Source organism: Desmodus rotundus, chromosome 11, assembly GCF_022682495.2.
Source record: "Desmodus rotundus isolate HL8 chromosome 11, HLdesRot8A.1, whole genome shotgun sequence".
Classification (NCBI taxonomy): Eukaryota; Metazoa; Chordata; class Mammalia; order Chiroptera; family Phyllostomidae; genus Desmodus; species Desmodus rotundus.
The window spans coordinates 61,676,374-61,694,772 of record NC_071397.1 but is presented as its reverse complement, the minus strand read 5'-3'; the positions used below and the strand labels follow the sequence as shown (position 1 = coordinate 61,694,772).

Here is an 18,399-nt window from a genome sequence, read left to right as displayed (position 1 = left end):
AGTGTCAAATGATTTAAGACCAAAGCCACACCATTTTCCAACCTCAGCAAAACCATGTCCCTCTATTAATAAAGCACATTCATTTTTTGGATTTGTGCCCAACTGAGACCACATATATGCCCAAACCAGAGCCTATGTGGTAACCCAAGAAGTTTCGTATTGTCTCATATATGATTGGTACAGTCCTGGCTGACAAAAAAGAAACCAATGACAAGATGCTGCTATACACATGAAACCACTGGTACCAAGAATTCCTAAGCATTTCATTGGAGTTGAGATATATGCATGTGAAAGTAATATTAATTCATAATCCTCGATAACGCTGGGTGCCTGGCAATGGAGCCTGTTTGGCGCATTCCTTCTGTGGCTGTCCTGTGTCAGCAGGAAGTGGTTCTGTCCTCCTCAAACCCTCCATGTCCTACTTTGAGACTCTGTTTAATGTCTGCCTATGTTTGTTATTATTTCTCCATTTACTGCCCCCAGGTCAGATTCCTTGCAAAAGTGAGTAGGTAGCTGATTCTTCTAGTTGTGGCTATTAAATGTTTCAGTGTGGCTGAAATTTTGAATGCCATATAAACTATATTAAAGGCCAATGCAGTAAAATAAGCAAAATGAGTGTGCAAGGCATGTATAAGAATTACCAAGTAATCACAATTACATGTTAAAGGTAGTGATGTTTCTCTATCGGCACACTAATATGTCTACAAGGAAGAGATGAGGCTGAAGCTGATATGACAGCAATTGAAAGCAAATGGCTCTCCCCAGAAACTGCAGGAGTAGGAATACTTATTTCCTATTCTTGATGTTCCTTCCTTGTGAGGAGACTTCCTGCAGCATAATAGTCCCGGCCACTCTCTGCCTGTCACTTCCTCTTGGTGAACACAGGTGTCCCCTGCTCCTCCAGGGGTGGCGGCAGCCTGTGACTGTGTGGGCAAATCTAACTTGGGGGTTCAGGGGTAGAAGGCATGCCTGCCACGGCTGAAGCTACAATCCTTCAACCTGGGTGGTAACTTTCTCCCCTTCCTCTTTTGCCTTAGTTTTTCTCTTATTTCCCAGTTCAAAACCTCAGGCATTGTATGTTTGGGGCCTCTGAGTCTCCCCGAATCTTCAGACACGTTGTCTCTGAAGACTCTGAGGTAAAGTGAGTTGCCTACATGTAGCTCTTTCCCGAGAAAGGGGAGGGTGAGGCTCTGACTGCCTCCTCTCTCGTGGTGATGGGGGGAGGCTGCGGGTGTCCTTTACAGGCATGTGGGAAACTTCCTGGGTAGTAAATAGCTGTCCTGTTTCCACTGACAAGTACATCATTAACACATTAGCAAGCCTAATAAACAATACCAAAGACTGTGACCAGAAAATTTTTTCACCTAATCTCAAAATACATGCTAATAAGCAAAATAAGCCAAAATAATCATGTCGCACCCTGTCACTTTTATCCTCCTTTTAGTAATGTACTGTAATTATGGCAGAAGCTGGCGATGGGTACACAGGACGGCTCTGTACTATTTTTGCAACATGTTGTGAATCTATACTTAGCTCAAAATGAAAGTTTAAAAAAGGCAGACACAAAAAAGTACACACTGTACACTCCATTTACATTCAATTCTAGAACAGCAGAGCTTATCTGTGGTGAAAGGGATCAGAAAATGTTCCCTCTGGTCGGGTGGGGAGTGGGAGAGTGGGGACAACCGGCAAGAGGTGGGAGGAAAGTTTTGAGAAATCTTCTGCATCTTGATAGGGGTGTGGATTACACGGCTGTATGCTTTTGTCAAAACTCATCAAACATATCATATCTGAGCATTTCATTATATTGTAATAACTTATATACCTCAAGTAAAGCAATTAGAAACTACATGGCCTCATCTGCTGCTTTCTATTCAAGCAAAATCTTCAAAAGAAATGCTCTAAAAATATTTGTTTCTGTTTAATTATCAATCTCCAATAAAATTATCTGTATGAATGTAAGAAATATAATCATGGGAATGCTTGTTCCCACTTTATAGGTATGCAGTTTATTTCCTCCAAAAACCAGAGCTGGGTTCCGTCAGGTGGAAGTTACTGCTGTGGTTCTGATCTCATGGGCTGAAGCGAGGTAGGCTTCCCAAGGGCAGGGTAAGCCAGAAAATGAGAGTTAACATACTTTCCAGCTTAGTTATGTATACTCATAATAATTAACTACCTAAATACACATTTATTAATCTGTACATTTTAAAAGTATTAAATATAAATAAAGCATGATTTAAAAGACCCTAATCACCTTGGTGCAATCCTTAATTACAAATATAATTTAAATCACTGTTTAAATGAGTCCCCAGACTTTGGTCAAAGGCCTCACCTAAATCCCCCAAATCCATAAAGCGGAGAATAACTACCCAGAACTACCCAGAATTCTGTCTTGCCGATGTAACACTCCCCTCCCAATTTCAGTTTCTCTTCAGCAATCTCTTCCACATAGCTTGTCAAAGCCAGAAAAACAAAAAAGATCCAAGATTTGAAATCCATCTCTAACTCATCTTAATTTTTTGTAATTATCAGAAGCCATTGCTCTTTGAAACTTCAAATCTTGGTAATTCTGATCCTACTTTATTTAATAAATTTCTGTTGAATGCCACAAAAATCCTAGAAGAAAACACAGGCAGTAAAGTCTCAGACATTTCTCTTAGTAATATTTTTACTGATATATCTCTTGAGGCAAGGGAAACAGAAGAAAACATAAACAAATGGTACTGCATGGAATTAAAAACTTATTGCACAGCAAAGGAAACCATCAACAAAATGAAAAGACAACCTACTGAATGGGAGAACAATTTGCCAATACATCTCAGGGGTTAATATCCAAAATTTATACAGAACTTATACAACTCAACACCAGGGAGACAAACAATCCAATTAAAAAATGGGCAAAGGACCTAAATAGACATACAGATGGCCAACAGACATTTGAAAAGACGTTTGAAGTCATTAATCATTAGAGAAATGCATATTAAAACCACAATGAGATATCATCTCATACCTGTCAGAAGGGTTATCATCAATAAATCAACAACAAGTGCTGGTGAGGATGTGGAGAAAGGGGGACCCTCGTGCACTGCTGGTGGGAATGCAGATTGGGGTTCCATACTGTGGAAAACATTATGCAAGTTCCTCAAAAAATTAAAAATGTAACTGCCTTTGATCCAGTGATCCCACTTCTGGGTACATATCTGAAGGAACCCAAAACACTGATTCAGAAGAATATATGTACCCCTGTATTCACTGCAGTGTTATTTACAATAGCCAGGTTATGGAAGCAACCTAAGTGCACATGAATAGATGAGTAGACAAAGAAGTTATGGTACATATAAACAATGGAGTATTACTCAGCCATAAAAAGGTAATAAAATTTTACCATTTGCAACAGCATAATTAGACTTAGAAGGTAATATGCTAAGTGAAATAAGTTAGTCAGAGAAATAAAAATACCATATGGTTTCACTTGTTCTTTAGATTCCACTTATATGTGGAATGTAAAGAACAAAATAAATAAAATAGAAACAGACTCATAGATACAGAGAACAGACTGCTGATTGCCAGTTGGGAGGGGTATAGGGGACTGAGTGAAAAAGGTGAAGGGATTGAGGAGTACAGATTGGTAGTTACAAAGTAGCCATGGGGATGGAAAGTACAGCTTAGGGAATATAGTCAACAATATTGTAATAACTGTATACGGTGCCAGATGGGTACGGGAAATATCAGGGGGAACACTTGTAAAGTATGTGATTGTCTAATCAATATGTTATACACCTGAAGCTAATACAAAATAATAGTGAATGTAAACTGTAATTTTTAAAAATTTTTTTAAAAATAGAGAATTCCTCTTCTCCTGTGTGCTCTCCACAGTATTTGCCAAAGCTGACCAATCCTCTCTTTTAAAACCTCTACTCTCTCATACATCATCATCCTTTCTTAATTTTCAGTCACTTCCTTTTCCTCTTCCCAATCCACAAATTTGGACATTTTACAGAGTCTGTCCCCAGCCCTCTCTGTTCTCGTTCCACACTCTCCCCTTGAGCAATCTCATCGTCTTACTGGACTTCAGCTCCCACCTCCATGTCGATGACCCTAGACTTTCCTCCGGCTTTACTTTCTCTGCTAAGCATCAATTCATATCTCAAACCACCTACCAGACAGTCCACTTGGCTATTCTGCTGGCACATTAAAGTTTTATGTCGAGACTAACTGCATTATTTCCTTCTCTCTTCTCACCAAATCATTTCCTTGTATAACTCTCTAACTTTTAACAATTATATTACTTTCTAAAAGATCCCAGCTGAAAATGTTTGAGTCACCTCTCTTTGTTTAATTCATTTTTCTTGTGCCCAAACTCAAGCCAAAGCGAAGGAATGGAATGGGGATTGACAAATATTGGAGGTCTGGTCTTCCGAAAAATTTCCATCTAGGCAACAGGAGAAGGTGACCCTGGAGATGTGCTGAGCAAGGTGGGGAAACAACTCAGATTTGAAGGGTCCTCTGCAAGCTTAGAGGCCAGAGAAGTGAGGCAGGCATGAGAGGAGGAAAAGCAAACCCTGTTCAGTGGGGTGTTACAGAACAGTTTTAACTTCAAAAACGTATTTGGAGCAGGGAAAGAATGTATTTCTCTAAGGATTGAACTCAAAATCAAATGGGTCAGACTGTAAAGAAAAAAAGATTGGAAATACAAAGGCATAATAAAAAATGGGAATGTCCTAGTCAATCTGGGTTTTAGTAGTTACATTATATACCTGTAAGTTACCCAACTCTAAGGGTAAGTACCTTGAGATCTACAGTTACAGTTAAGCAGCTTTGTACATAATGTTCTCAAGAGGCAAGAGGACAAACGAGGTCCTGGGGAATTTGGGGCTGGTTGTGACATATGCAGAAGACTGTTCTCTACTCCCCAGAAATGGGGCTGGGTGGAGACCACAGGCTTTCTGATGGAGGTGACTCCAGCAAATTTCCTCGCTCTTCTGTTATGCTTTCTGACCGTTAGCCTTTAAAAGTCAGAGAGGAATCCTAATACCTCAGGATAATCCATTCCAGATCAATGAAGACAAATCTCTATTTCCATCAATCACCTCCTTGGGGCTTTAATTTACTACTGGCGCTTTGGGGGGCTTGCTTTTTCTCTGGCTCATGTTTCTCTTTTTCTAAGTTTCAGAGAGCTCTCCCAAAATTGTAGTATTCTGGAATTTTGTGAACACGCACAGTTTAATCTTTACTCTCTTTACAGACGCACTCATGTCTCAGGACTTGCCAGACTGGAGGTGTTAGTGCTTCCACTTGGGTGACAGGTGGTGACCCCTCAGGTCCTCTGAGCATCAGCAATGATCCTTTCAACCTTCTCCGAATACTATTAGGTATCTCACAGGTGGAAATGAATGCAGCATTGAACATGGCTTGGTAGAAGAATAAAGCATCAGAATACTGTTACCTAGACATGAGGATCACCAAAAAGCCAGCCCCTACTGGCAGCTACCTTGTCCTCCATTATCTTACTCAGCACCCAGAACACCCCTGACACAGAGCAGCCACTCCACAAACACTTGTGTCACCAATGTCTCTTGATGGCAGCCACATGGTGATAAACATATGTGTGTGTATGTGTGTATGTGTGTGTATACATAAGAAACAACATGAAGAAAACCTTCAAAATCACAACGCTTCAGTATTATTTCCTCTAAGCAGTATCAACCCATACACTGAGAAACTTTTCTTTCACACCCGTTCCTTGATCTCTCTCCTTTAGCTCCAGTATAATCAGTCTAAAATCTAACAATTGCAGCCATGCATCTTAATTGGGGCTTCTGTGTGTGAGATCTTTACTCTCCAATCTGTCCATACCACTGACACATCCTCCTTCCGTCACTTGTCAACTTTTGGTCTTTATCAGTTTAATATCTTGTACACATTCATCTTTCTGCCACTCTGATCTCATTTTCTCCTTCCCACAAATGGACCTCCAATTGTTCCCTGTTGCTCTAACATACTCTGCAGCTGGTATGTGAGACCCAGGGCTGTAGCCTCTGAATTGCATCTGCATGCCTCCCCCACGGAATCCTTCTGGACTGAGCCACTTACCTCTTCAGTATCCCCTAAACACACCTTGTCCCATTCCCTTTCCCTTTCTCTAAATCCTACAGAACCTTCGTGGTCCAGCTTCAGATGTTTTCCATTCTTTCAATTGCCTCTAGTGGGACTGCCTTAGGGAAATAGGATGACTCTAGCACTCTGCCAGAGGCTAGAATGTACAAAGTTTTACAACAGGAGGTCCCCACAAAAGATGCTAAAGCTTCTGAGGTTCTCTGGGTTGAAAGTCATAAAGGACAGGAAGTCCTGGCTGTCCAGTTGCCTGCCTTTATCTTTTCTGCCTTGTCATGTTCTCTCTGGCCTACAGATATTATTTCATTAGTGCAGCTACAAATAACTTATTTTTTCAATTATAGTTGCCTTTTAAAAAATGCCTCAGGAGCTAGAGTTACCAGGTTCTGAAAGTTGGTGTAAGCAAACAATTCTGCACCTGGCCAAATCTGTTTGGTTGAATTTGCACATGAGCAGGCTGGTCAAAACCCAGTCAGTGTTATACACCCCCAGAGTAGAAGTTTTCATCTGCTCTCGTAGTGAAGCCCTGTTGCTTACTTCTTATCATTCGTATAATACAAAACAGTTTTTCTTTATTTTACTCATACATATATAATGGAATGCCCTGTTCAGGGGATTCTGCAAATGAAACATCCTGAAGCAACATCTCCTCCCTGTCCAAATCTGTAGACAAACACACACATAGTGACATTGTACAGTTGATGCAAAGGGCAGTTGGTGCCCACGGGCCAGGCCCCACTTTCCGTTGCTGGATGCGGAGGTGGGGTGCTGACTGTGTCCCTGGGAGAGTACTCAGCCACATCAGCAGCAGATGCGGGGCAGGCTCAGAGGAAGTCTTTGAGACAATGACAGTGCCTGGCAAGAGTTGGTACGCAGCGAGGAGGACGTCACTACAGGGCCCCGCAGCACAGTGCCCTAGAGGGGTGTAGGCATGTGAGGAAAGGGAAGGAAAGGGGCATCTGACCTAGTGAGTCAGTGTGCACTGGATGATGCTGAGGTGAGACAAAAGAGAAAGAACAGAGAAACGCAGGGAGAAGAACACTGTACTTGCTGGGATACCAGAGGTCCTAGTTCTTGATTTGATATACTCAGAGCTCCCATATATTATATAGTTATATATTTTACTATGTATAAATAAATAATAAATACAAGTATAAATAAATTTATATATTTAAATGTATAAATTATGTGAATGTATTTATATAAATATATAAAATATATAATTTTATATAATTATAAATAAAATACACAATATTATATATAAAAATAGGTTGAAAAGAGCTCTTTTTAAACCAGGCTATCTACCTACCCACAGATATATATATATATATAGGTATAGACATACAGCCTACTTCACATATATTATAGACACAGATATATACTCCATTATATATTTGTACACATACATAGATAGAGAGTCTGGTTTTAAAAAGCTCTTTCTGAAGATGGAGGCGTAGGTAGACACAGTGCCTCCTCGCACAACCAAAAGAAGGACAACAACAAATTAAAAAAAAAAAAAAACTGCCAGAAAATCGAACTGTATGGAAGTCCAACAACCAAGAAGTTAAAGAAGAAACACTTATCCAGCCCAGTAGGAGGGGTGGAGAGGGGCAGCTGGATGGAGAGAACTCACAGCAAGGCTGTGGCTTGCAGACTGGGCGGCCCCACATTCACATGCGGATAAACTGGGAGGAACAACTGGGGAGTGTGACAGACCTCGCAATCCGGGGTCCCAGCATGGGTAAATAAAGCCTCAAAAACTCTGACTGAAAACCCCTGTGCGGGTTGTGGTGTCAGGAGAAAATTCCAGCCCCACAGGAGAGTTCATTGGAGAGACCCACAGGGTCCTAGAATGTACACAAACCCACCCGCTCGGGAAGCAGCACCAGAAGGGCCCAGTTTGCTTGTGGGTAGCCCCAGAAGTGACTGAAAGCCTTTGAGAGCTGAGCAAGCGGCACTGTTCCCTTTCAGTCCCCTCCCCCATTGACAGCGTCACAACGCAGTGACATGGGTTGCACCCTCTTGGTGAACACCTAAGGCTCCACCCCTTACTACCTAACCTCACACCTAGACAAAAAAAAAAAAAAAAAAAAAAGAAAGAACAGATCGAAGTTCCAGAAAAAATACAACTAAATGATGAAGAGATAGCCAGCCTATCAGATGCAGAGTTCAAAACACTGGTAATCAGAAAGCTCACAGAATTGGTTGACTATGGTCACAAAATAGAGGAAAAAAGGAAGGCTATGAAAAGTAAAATGAAGGAAAATGTACAGGGAACCAACAGTGACAGGACTCAAATCAATGGTTTGGAGTAGAAGGAAGAAATAAACATTCAGCCAGAACAGAATGAAGAAACAAGAATTCAAAAAAATGAGGAGAGGTTTAGGAACCTCCAGGACAACTTTAAACATTCCAACATCCGAATCATAGGAGTGCCAGAAGGAGAAGAGGAAGACCAAGAAATTGAAAACTTATTTGAAAAAATAATGGAGAACTCCCTAATCTGGCAAAGGAAATAGACTTTCAGGAAGTCCAGGAAGCTCAGAGAGTCCCAAAGAAGTTGGACCCAAGGAAGCACATGCCAAGGCACATCATAATTACATTAGCCAAGATTAAAGAGAAGGAGAGAATCTTAAAAGCAGCAAGAGAAAAGGAGACAGTTACCTACTAAGGAGTTCCCATAAGACTGTCAGCTGATTTTCGAAAGAAACCTTGCAGGCAAGAAGAGTCTAGAAAGATGTATTCAAAGCCATGAAAGGCAAGGACCTACATCCAATATAACTCTATGCACCAAAGCCATCATTTAGAATGCAAGTGTAGATAAAGTGCTTCCCAAATAAGGTCAAGTTAAAGGAGTTCATCATCACCAAGACCGTATTATATGAAATGTTAAAGGGACTGATCTAAGAAAAAGAAGATAAAAAATATGAGCAGTAAAATGACAACAAACTCACAACTATTAACAACCAAACCTAAAAAAACAAAAAACAAAAACAAACTAAGCAAACAACTAGAACAGGAATAGAATCACAGAAATGGAGATCACATGGAGGGTTATGGGCAGGGAGGGGGTGGGGGGAGAATGGGGGAAAAGGTACAGGGAATAAGAAGCATAAATGGTAGGTGCAAAATAGAGAGGGGGAGGTAAAGAATAGTATGGGAAATGGAGAAGCCAAAGAACTTATACGTATGACCCATGGACATGAACTAAGGTGGGGGAATGATGGTGGGGTGGGGTTCAGGGTGGAGGTGAATAAAGGGGAGGAAAAAATGGGACAACTGTAATAGCATAATCAATAAAATACATTTTTTTAAACAGCTCTTTCCAATGCATTATACATGTAAATATTTTACAATTTATGATTTATAATGCATTTTATTATAAAAAGATACATACATAAATAAGTTGAAAAAAGTTTTTTAAACTAGATAAGAATTCCAGAAGTTATTGAATCAAAACTGAAAACAGAGTGAGTATCTCAACAGGAAAATGGTTGATTATTTGAGGTATAGCCTAATCACAAAATATTATGCTACCATTAAAAAGAATAAAATAAGTCTATAGAATTGACTCAAAGGGGTTTTACTATTCCTGAATGAGAAAAGACAAGGGCACTTCTACACTACTTTTGAAAACCTATGAGGATAATAAAAGGTGCTGAGTACATCAGTGTGAACAGAGATGGCTAACTGGGTAGACTGGAGGTGAAACAAGGAGGGAAAAAAATGATGGAAAACAAGCAAATACAACTATTAAAAAAACAGGTTCCATGATGAAAAGCAAGAATTATATATAATTATACATATGTAAGCATATATATGCATAAAAATGCTTTGAAGAATGGATACTAAAATGTTGGAGGTATGTTGTTATCTCAGGGAGAAAATAAAAGCTGTTTTATTTTTATCATCTTCCTTATACTTTTTGCATTTTAACAAAAAGTATAATTATATAACCAAAATAACTATTCAGTGAGGGAAAATTTGAATAACTAAGTTTCAAATTTAGTTATGGCAGTGTGAATACAATGTTGCTTAAGTCTTCCTCACCCAAAGACGGCACTTCCAGCAGAACTTCGAATCATTTGTGACAGAGAGGTTTCTACAATCTTTCTCAAAATGGAGACAAAACCACAAGTCCAAAATTAATAATCATCATAAACACTTTAAGCATCTTTATACCAGGGTCTAAATCTAATTAACACATTTTCCCAAAGGCTTCAAGGGCTCTGAGTACTTAATCAATCCTCATTAATTGACAAGCACATTTCAAATCTCATTAATTATTACATCAAAGATGCTATTATCTGACACACAAACGCTATTAAAGAGTAAAATCTCATCTAAAAAAGAATATGAGAGCTGAAGCAGCTCCAATGAAAATAATTTAACTATGAAATTTAACCTGCCACAAAAGAAGTTATAAAACTCTAACACACAACACATTTTTTCTCCCTGCCCTGGTTCTATTAAACGTATTCAGTTTTGTCTCCTTCGTTCCCGTAGTCTCAGGCCTGCATGCCTTCTACACGTGCCCTCGACAACTATCCACTCAATCTCATTAACTTTCTATTTTTTATTGTAGATACCAGATTCATGACATTCACCACCCATCGTCATGAACAATCCCTGTACAATTATAATTCTGATTATAACACGCAATTGTTTTCATGCTTTCAGGCCTTCTTCCTCTGCGGGGTAGTAGGAAATTTGTCTGCAAGTGGCGTGGACAGCTGCTTCATGAACAGCCGTGGAAGAGCCTTTCCAGGGGCAATGGGCACACATAGGGAGGAGGAGGGGCACTGGCTGCTGCCCTTGGCCCCCAAGGCCAGGCACCCCCGCCTGGCTGTAGGCAACAGCCCACCTGTTACCTGTTACAGTCACCTGGCAGGTAACTGTTACTAGGTAACATGAAAACTAATTTTACACATTTCACCTCTTTGAGTAAAATACTTACTTGGACTAACAAGTGGCCTGAATTAGGCAAACATGTACTGTGTTTCTTGGTGTTCTCATTTATTTGCCTTATCAAATTCATCAATATTTCCACAGCACCTTTGCTGACCATTTCATTAAGAAATCCTGGATTTCCAGAAATGAATTTGATAGCCCCCATACAGTATAAAAAAGCTTCAGTGTTAGTTTGCAGGTCTTCCCTCCTCAGGACCTCCAATAATGATTCTGTCAAAAAGATGGATTATTACAAATGTGTGACTGTATCAGCTGGACGGAGATATATTAAAGTGTTTGTATGAGAACATCAAATACAATTTGTAGAATGTTAGTCAGAACCTAATGTCAAGTGATTGTTAGGGATTATTGATTATGATAAAGAGAAACCTGCTTTTAGCTAAATCTTTGCAATAGTAATGATAGTAAAAGTATGGGCTAAAATATATAAATAAGAAAGTGTTCTTTAAATGCTAACCCTTGTCTTTTACTAACATTTACCAACCTTTATTTTGATTACACACATTTTGAATTATTATAGAATAACTAATTATTAAAGCAATTTAAGAGTTATATTTCAACAAACCATTAAGAGTATACCAGTTGCTGAATGGATGGAAAATTAATCGAGATAGGGGCTTTTTAAAAATCTTGATCACTGTAGAAAGGAATGTTTCAAATATAATAACCACCCTTTCCCAAGACAACTTAAGAACATCCATCCAAAAACATACTACTACTAGGTTTTAGGAGTAATCCAAGCAACCCTGATAAGGTTTTTCATGTCTCTCTCCTATTTTATTTTATTAATGTCAGTGGATCTTTTGGCAGAATCTTTGTTTTCAATCTACAATTTTCAAAGAGCTGATTCAGTGCTTGACTGGGCTTGTCCCCGTTTCCTGGGGTAGAGAAAAGCAGAAGACCATTTATCCTGTGCTGCAAAAAGAGGACTCAAAAGCATTGCCATGCTGTCTTCCTCTAGATCAGCCATGCTGTTTCGTAGCAGACTTCTATTTAGGTAATAATTTAAGCATCTTAATTATCTAAGGGCATATCAAGAATTAGATGTCATTAGCTAGGTAGTTAGAATGTAGTAAAATTTCTCTATCTACATATTTGAAACACATTTGAGACACTTTAATGTCAAATTTCTACAACAGTTATAGAAGCCTTCTAAGTTTTAGTCATTCTTGCTATATCAAAGGCAGAAATTTCAATTATGTTAAATACTATTAAATGCGGGTTTTTTTCTAATAGTAAATCCAAGACCAGGAAATGAATTTTTAAATAGGGAACACTTTGCAAAGTCGCATGTGTTACAAGCATTACAAAAATAGCAGACTACCCTCCTAGCTTCCAAAGGATATGTTGAATGGCATGTGGAAAACATAGAGAAGGAGAGAGTAAAAATATCCCATAACTTCCACATAATAGTAGAAAATAAAATATTCATGTATCATTAATTTTAACTTTGCACTCAAGTGCAACATTTGGTCAATGGTAGTGCTGAATGATACTCACCCAGAATGCCATCATTTTGAATCAGAGAATCATTCTTCTCATTTCTGCTAATTTTAAATATAAGTTTGCAGACATTAAGGAGATTCTTTCTACTCACTTTAAGCTGCAGAGAAAGAAAACACATTTCTATCATGGAGGGAAGTAAAGACATGCCATAATTTTGAAACACAAACATCTCATTTTAAAAGTGCAGCAAGAGTATTTTTAAAACATAAAGCAAAGCTCTAAATAAATTAACTTTCAAAAGTTTTGGCCACTTATTTGCCAACTATCTAATATAAATGATATTTAGAATTAGCACGTTTTAATAATAAGCATTTATTTTTTACTTCATAAAGGCTCATGCTTATATGTGAGATTACTAGTTACTCTTTAAAGAATATATGAAGAAAAAGGGGGGATGATGTTGATAAATTTAATTAAATGGAGTAGTTGCTTTAAAACACAAAAGTAAAGGAAGATGGACACCAAAATTTCAGATTAAACTACCTTAAAAAAACATAGTGGAGGTGAAAGATAAAAAGAAAGGGGGGAAGTATGATTCTTGTTATCACTTGTATAAAAGAAAATTAAAAAGTCATTCTCTCATCAGATAATATATATATATTTATTTTTAAGGCTATTTCTGGAATGCTTTCAGATAATGACAAGCAATGTTCAAAGTTTAAAACTACCTTCTAAATCACACAGAAATATTTGAGTAGATTAAACATAGGGGCAATAAGGAAGTATATGAGGTCTGTCCAGAAAGTATCCAGCCATGCACTATGCGATACAAGAGACAGGAAACATTATACACAGGACAATGACACCTCAGTCCCCTTCAAAGTAGGCACCTTGGGACCTTACACAGTTCTCCCAGTCACCATCAGCTGCCCCGTCATATTTTCCCCAATTTCATTGGTGGTCTGAAATCTCTCCCCTTTCAAAGGTGATTTTAGTTTTGGGAAAAGCCAGACGTCCCAAGGACCAAATCTGGGCTGTAGGGGGTTGTCACCTGGGTGATTTGATGTTTCACCAAAAACTCTGTACAAGACGTGCATGGTCATGATGAAGCTGCCAATCACCAGTTGCCCATAGCTACAGCCTTCTGCATCATCAAATAGTTTCTGCAGAGGAATGTCCAAGCTTGACACAAAATTTGATGCAGATTCATTTCTCTACTCACTCAGTCATTCTGAATGTGACAGCCACACAGTACACATGCTCACTCATGGCATCTACCACCCACACTGACTAGTACAGTGAAGTCATCACTGTTCACACATGTGCATTCCAGTCCCTTCTTTCTTGGCTGCCAGGTTACATCAGTGTCCTGCAAAGTGTTCTTGTTATATTAACAATGGCTAGACTTTTTCTGGACAGACCTCAAACATTTTTTAAAAAACACAGTATAGGAGGACTAACCGAATCATCTAAATCAGCTGTTTTTAAAATGTAAAGTAGTAAAAATTAAAAAGAAAATCCTAAACATCCAATATCCTAAAAATCCTAAAAATCACAATGTTAGGGAATAATTTGATAAATTGTGGAACATCAATAATTCATATTAAGCAGTCACAAAAATTATAACTGTGAACACTGTTTTAAAAAGACATTTATAAGCTATTATAAAATAGAAATATTACATTCCCTCATTGCAAGAGTATAAAATAGGTTTGTAGGATTAAGGTCATCTGAGCAAATAAATCTATCTGTGTGAAAAGGAAGGCATAAGGGTCATTATGTTATCATTAAAAAGTATCTTTCAAATTATCTTTAATATTGTTTATTAATGAATTTAGTTAGTTTAAAAAAAGGGAATGGAATTTGTCAGTCATATTTTTTCAAAGACTTGTTTTGTGTTTGATCCGTAAATATTACTGAGCGCCCATTGTGCACCTGGCGCTGTGCATCTGCCGTAGGAGATACAGTGATGAATACAATCAGCCCCATCTGGAGGGGTGGCGGTGGGGGAGCGTTCTCCATGCTCGGGGCCCTTTACCTGTTATGTCAGAGCCACCCTGCACATTAGCAGTTGTCATTCCCATTTTGCAACTGAGGAGTCTGCTCCTCAGACAAGTCATTCAACTCCTCTTGGCATCGCCTGGTCAATATTAGAAACGCAGAATCCCAGGCCCCACCCAGCAGGACTGAATCAGAACCTGCATTTTAAGAAGCTCCCAGGGCATCACGTGCACATTCCAGTCTGAGGAGCCCTGTTGCGGAAGCCTCAGAAACGATCACATATGGCAGAATGGAGATTCCTGCTGTTCTCAGGAGGCAAAATGGAAATGGGAACTTATACACATTTTTAATGATTGGGTGTTTATAAAAATATCGCATAAGCACTCAGAAAAATAAATGAAAGAAAATAGAAAAAATTGTACATCAATGGAAAATATAATGTTCTTAATACTTAGGAATGTATTTTAATTAGTCAACAATCTTCCACTATGTTGCGAGACTTTGAGGTCAAAATCACAATTTCTTACTCTTCCTATGGTAGTGTGCAGCACCTTCTACAGACTGAATACAGCTTGTTGAATAAATGAATGAGTACAGCTAACCACACCCCACACACACCCAAGTCTTGTATTTTTAGTGAAAAGTAGCAAAGGGGAAAAAAGTATCAGAGTTTTCATTAAAGAAAACAACAAATAACCCACAATTTCCAGGTCTGCAAAGGGTCAGTTTACATTCAAAGCAAATTCTTAGACCTTATGTTTTGATAATTGCAAAATTATGACTTTGAGGCATGAGAAGTTAATAAAATATTAAATGATATGCAAAGCATATAGACTACCTTACATAAAACAGCACCCCCCCCCCCCCGCCCCTGCCACACACACACTGTCCATTTCCTCTACTCCTGTTTGTTTTCTTCCCACAGCACACAGCAGCCCACTGGGCGCTTCACGTGTCTGCCGTCTGTCTCTCCCGCTGCAGTGCCGGCCTGGAGAGCAGGGGCTCTGTTATCACTGGTATTCCCAGTGTCAAGAGTCCCTGGTGCAAAGCTGGTTCCTTTGGCGGGGTATTTTTCATATGTTAAAAATAGTAGTCTTTTCTATTTAAAGCAAATTTGAAAAATGAAAGAGAAGTTTTAAAATCACTCATAATGCTACCACTACATATAATCACTGTGGACATATTGGTACTTCTGTTCTGTTTTTTTTTACCCCTGTACAGGGTGCTAAATGTTTTCACCTCCTGGGTATAGATACCTTCATAGTGTACATATGCTTATACTCTAAAAAAAATCTGAATATAGGCTGATATATTTTTGTAAGATTTTTCAATACAAAGAGTAAAATTAAAGTGGTCTGACAAACCTTCACTTAACCAAAGAATGCAAGAAATCAGAACAACTAACATTGTGCTCACTTAATTTTTTAACCACAAATAATTTAAAATGTCTGAATTATTACATTAAATTGATAGATAAACTAAATGTTGGCAGAAAGAAGTTATTAAAAACTTCTTGGTCCTATATGCCTTTAGTTTTCTGCTGATTTTTATGTGGTCTTTTAAAAATTTACATAGAACCCCATCATCAAGGCCGAAGCGAAATGTCTTACCTGGAATGTTACAGGAGATTCAGGAGGCAAATGGGAAGTTGAACCTGATGGACTGGCCTGGTGGTTTATAGTTAATCAGAAGGGATAGCCTACCCATCTCTGCACTCTGGAGTGGAGCCCAGTGAGTCTCCCCCCTGATGCAGCAAGGCAGTCAATGTCACGGAGAAGGCTTCACCTAAACGTACGTTTCATCCAGAACATGTTCACTGCCTGGCAGACCACTTAGCCTCTTGCCTTAAAATAGTTAAATTGTGCCATGTATATAAATCATTTGAATGGCACCTTTAATAACCAAGATAATACTTTCTCTGCAAAGCATTAACAAATTCATACCATTTTCCTTCTTTCTCTCACTCTTTGATTTACTGATTTTTTCGGCTTTGCATGGACAGGATATCTAGGATCTGGATGGAAAACCAAAGGCAGTCCCTGGGCAGCTGGCAGCTATAGCAGTAGAGCCCTCCAGCCTCACACCAGGGCTCTCTTGGGCCAGAAGGTGCCCCAAGTCCAGGGCGAGAAAGGGAACTGGGCAAGCATGCTGATATCCTGTTATCTCTACTTACAACTTTTGACTTGAAGTCCTCCCTGTGGTTTATGCTCCTTTAGTTTCACTAAAGCAATTGATCAATTATCATCAAGGAAAGGGGATTTAAATAATACTGAACACATCATTTCAAAGCAATGTTGCTTTCTGAGTCATATATCATATCACAATTTTTATGGGGAGGGGGTGAATAGTTCAGGATGACAGCTAAATAAGAATGGAGCTGCTCCAAAGAACTGCATAGGACATACAGTCAGAATATTCTTTTGTCTGGAAGATGTCAAAGTAAGAAACGGTGGACACTTTCACTACACTGTTAGCAAGTATGCCGATGCTTGCTTTCACTGTGTACTTTAAGATTTTAAATTATATAAATTATGGGTTGTTAACATAATAGCTTTTACTTCTATGAAACCGGGTAAACAAAGCTTCGTTTGTTTTAGCGGTTCTCTTAGAACATTCTATAATAATTGTGTCTTATCTTTTGGTTCCAACTGTTTATGGCTATGACAACAAAGTGCTCCCCTCAAACAATGATATCATTTTGTTTGAGACGGAGTTTCTATGCTTTCATTTGGTGTCTGGCCTTTTCTTCCAACACCTCACAGGAGCCTTCTATGACCACCTTCCCACGCCCGCATGCAGCTGTTTCTCTGCTTCACGCTGGGTGATAAAGCACCTGGCCATTGCGTCCATTGCCCAAGTTATCTTAAGTTATTTATTAAATCACGTGGCAAAATCAAGCACCCACCAGAAACCACAGAGCAGAAACCACAGCCTGCACTCTCCGATACTGCTCTCCACTCAAGTTATTTGAGCAACCGTTTTGAATGTATTTGCCTATTGTCACATTTTTAAACCTAGCCACAGTCCTCAGCCTGAAGAGTTTTTTGAACATTTTCTGTGTCCTCAGCCTTAGTTCCTTAGATAGTACCTTCTAGTCAAATTCTGGGATATAAGTTTAATACCTTAATTTTTTTCAAGACTCTAAGCAAGTATACTGCATTTCTTCTATTACTGCAATATCATCTTTGTAATATTCTAATCTAATCTAATTATCTAATACAAATGACGCATTAAACAAAACTTTTATGTGCTACCATCTACTAGACCAGAGGAAAGAAGAACTTACTGCTAGAATAATTTTTGCAAGTTTAAGGCTGAGCGGGTCTGAACCAACATCAACTAGTTTATACAGGGTCTTCAGGAGAATACTTCTTCTCTTAAATTTATTTCCAAGCATGTGTCCTTCCTCTAAAGCGTGATGAAGTTGCGTGCAGGCGGCACACACCATTTCAATGTTTTCCTCTGTCGGGGCAAAGAGAGGGAGGCAGCACTTACTAACTAAGGTCAAGTTCTCAAGTGTGTCAAACACAGACAGTGTAAGTAAAAACCCCATAATTATGTCCCCAGACATCTTCAAATTCCTGAACTATGCTTTTCCCCTTTTCTTATCATTTCTATCAAGCTGATTTCTTTTTCATTTTGTCAGTCCATCTCCTACCAAGCTGACTTACTTACTAATCAGTCAGCTTATCGAGCACGCACAGTCTTTCCAGGAGCATTTTGACGAATGGAATTGTACCTATTTCGGTTGGTCTCTTTTATTCTAAAAGCCCTCCTCCTCAGCCAGCGCTCTGGTCAGGCTCGTGGAAGCAGATCACTTGCACCTCCATCTTCGGCCCTTTGGGGCACAGCTCTGCTGGTCTAGAA

At 38.9% G+C, this 18,399-nt stretch overlaps 1 protein-coding gene across 7 annotated transcripts in view; it reads right to left on the bottom strand.

Annotated features, from left to right (window-relative positions):
* Positions 1-18,399, bottom strand: part of ARMC2 (armadillo repeat containing 2) — a 222,192-nt gene that overhangs the window by 161,681 nt on the left and 42,112 nt on the right. For all 7 annotated transcript variants that reach the window (XR_006654184.3, XR_011650561.1, XR_006654182.3 and 4 more), the window contains 3 exons: positions 17,819-17,994; positions 12,586-12,688; positions 11,072-11,295 (listed from right to left, as the gene is read on the bottom strand). Coding sequence is in view for 1 of the 7 variants with exons in the window: in XM_024551788.3 (XP_024407556.2) it covers positions 11,072-11,295; positions 12,586-12,688; positions 17,819-17,994 (503 nt within the window). In the remaining 6 variants the exon portion in view is untranslated. The remainder of the gene's footprint in view (positions 1-11,071; positions 11,296-12,585; positions 12,689-17,818; positions 17,995-18,399) is intronic.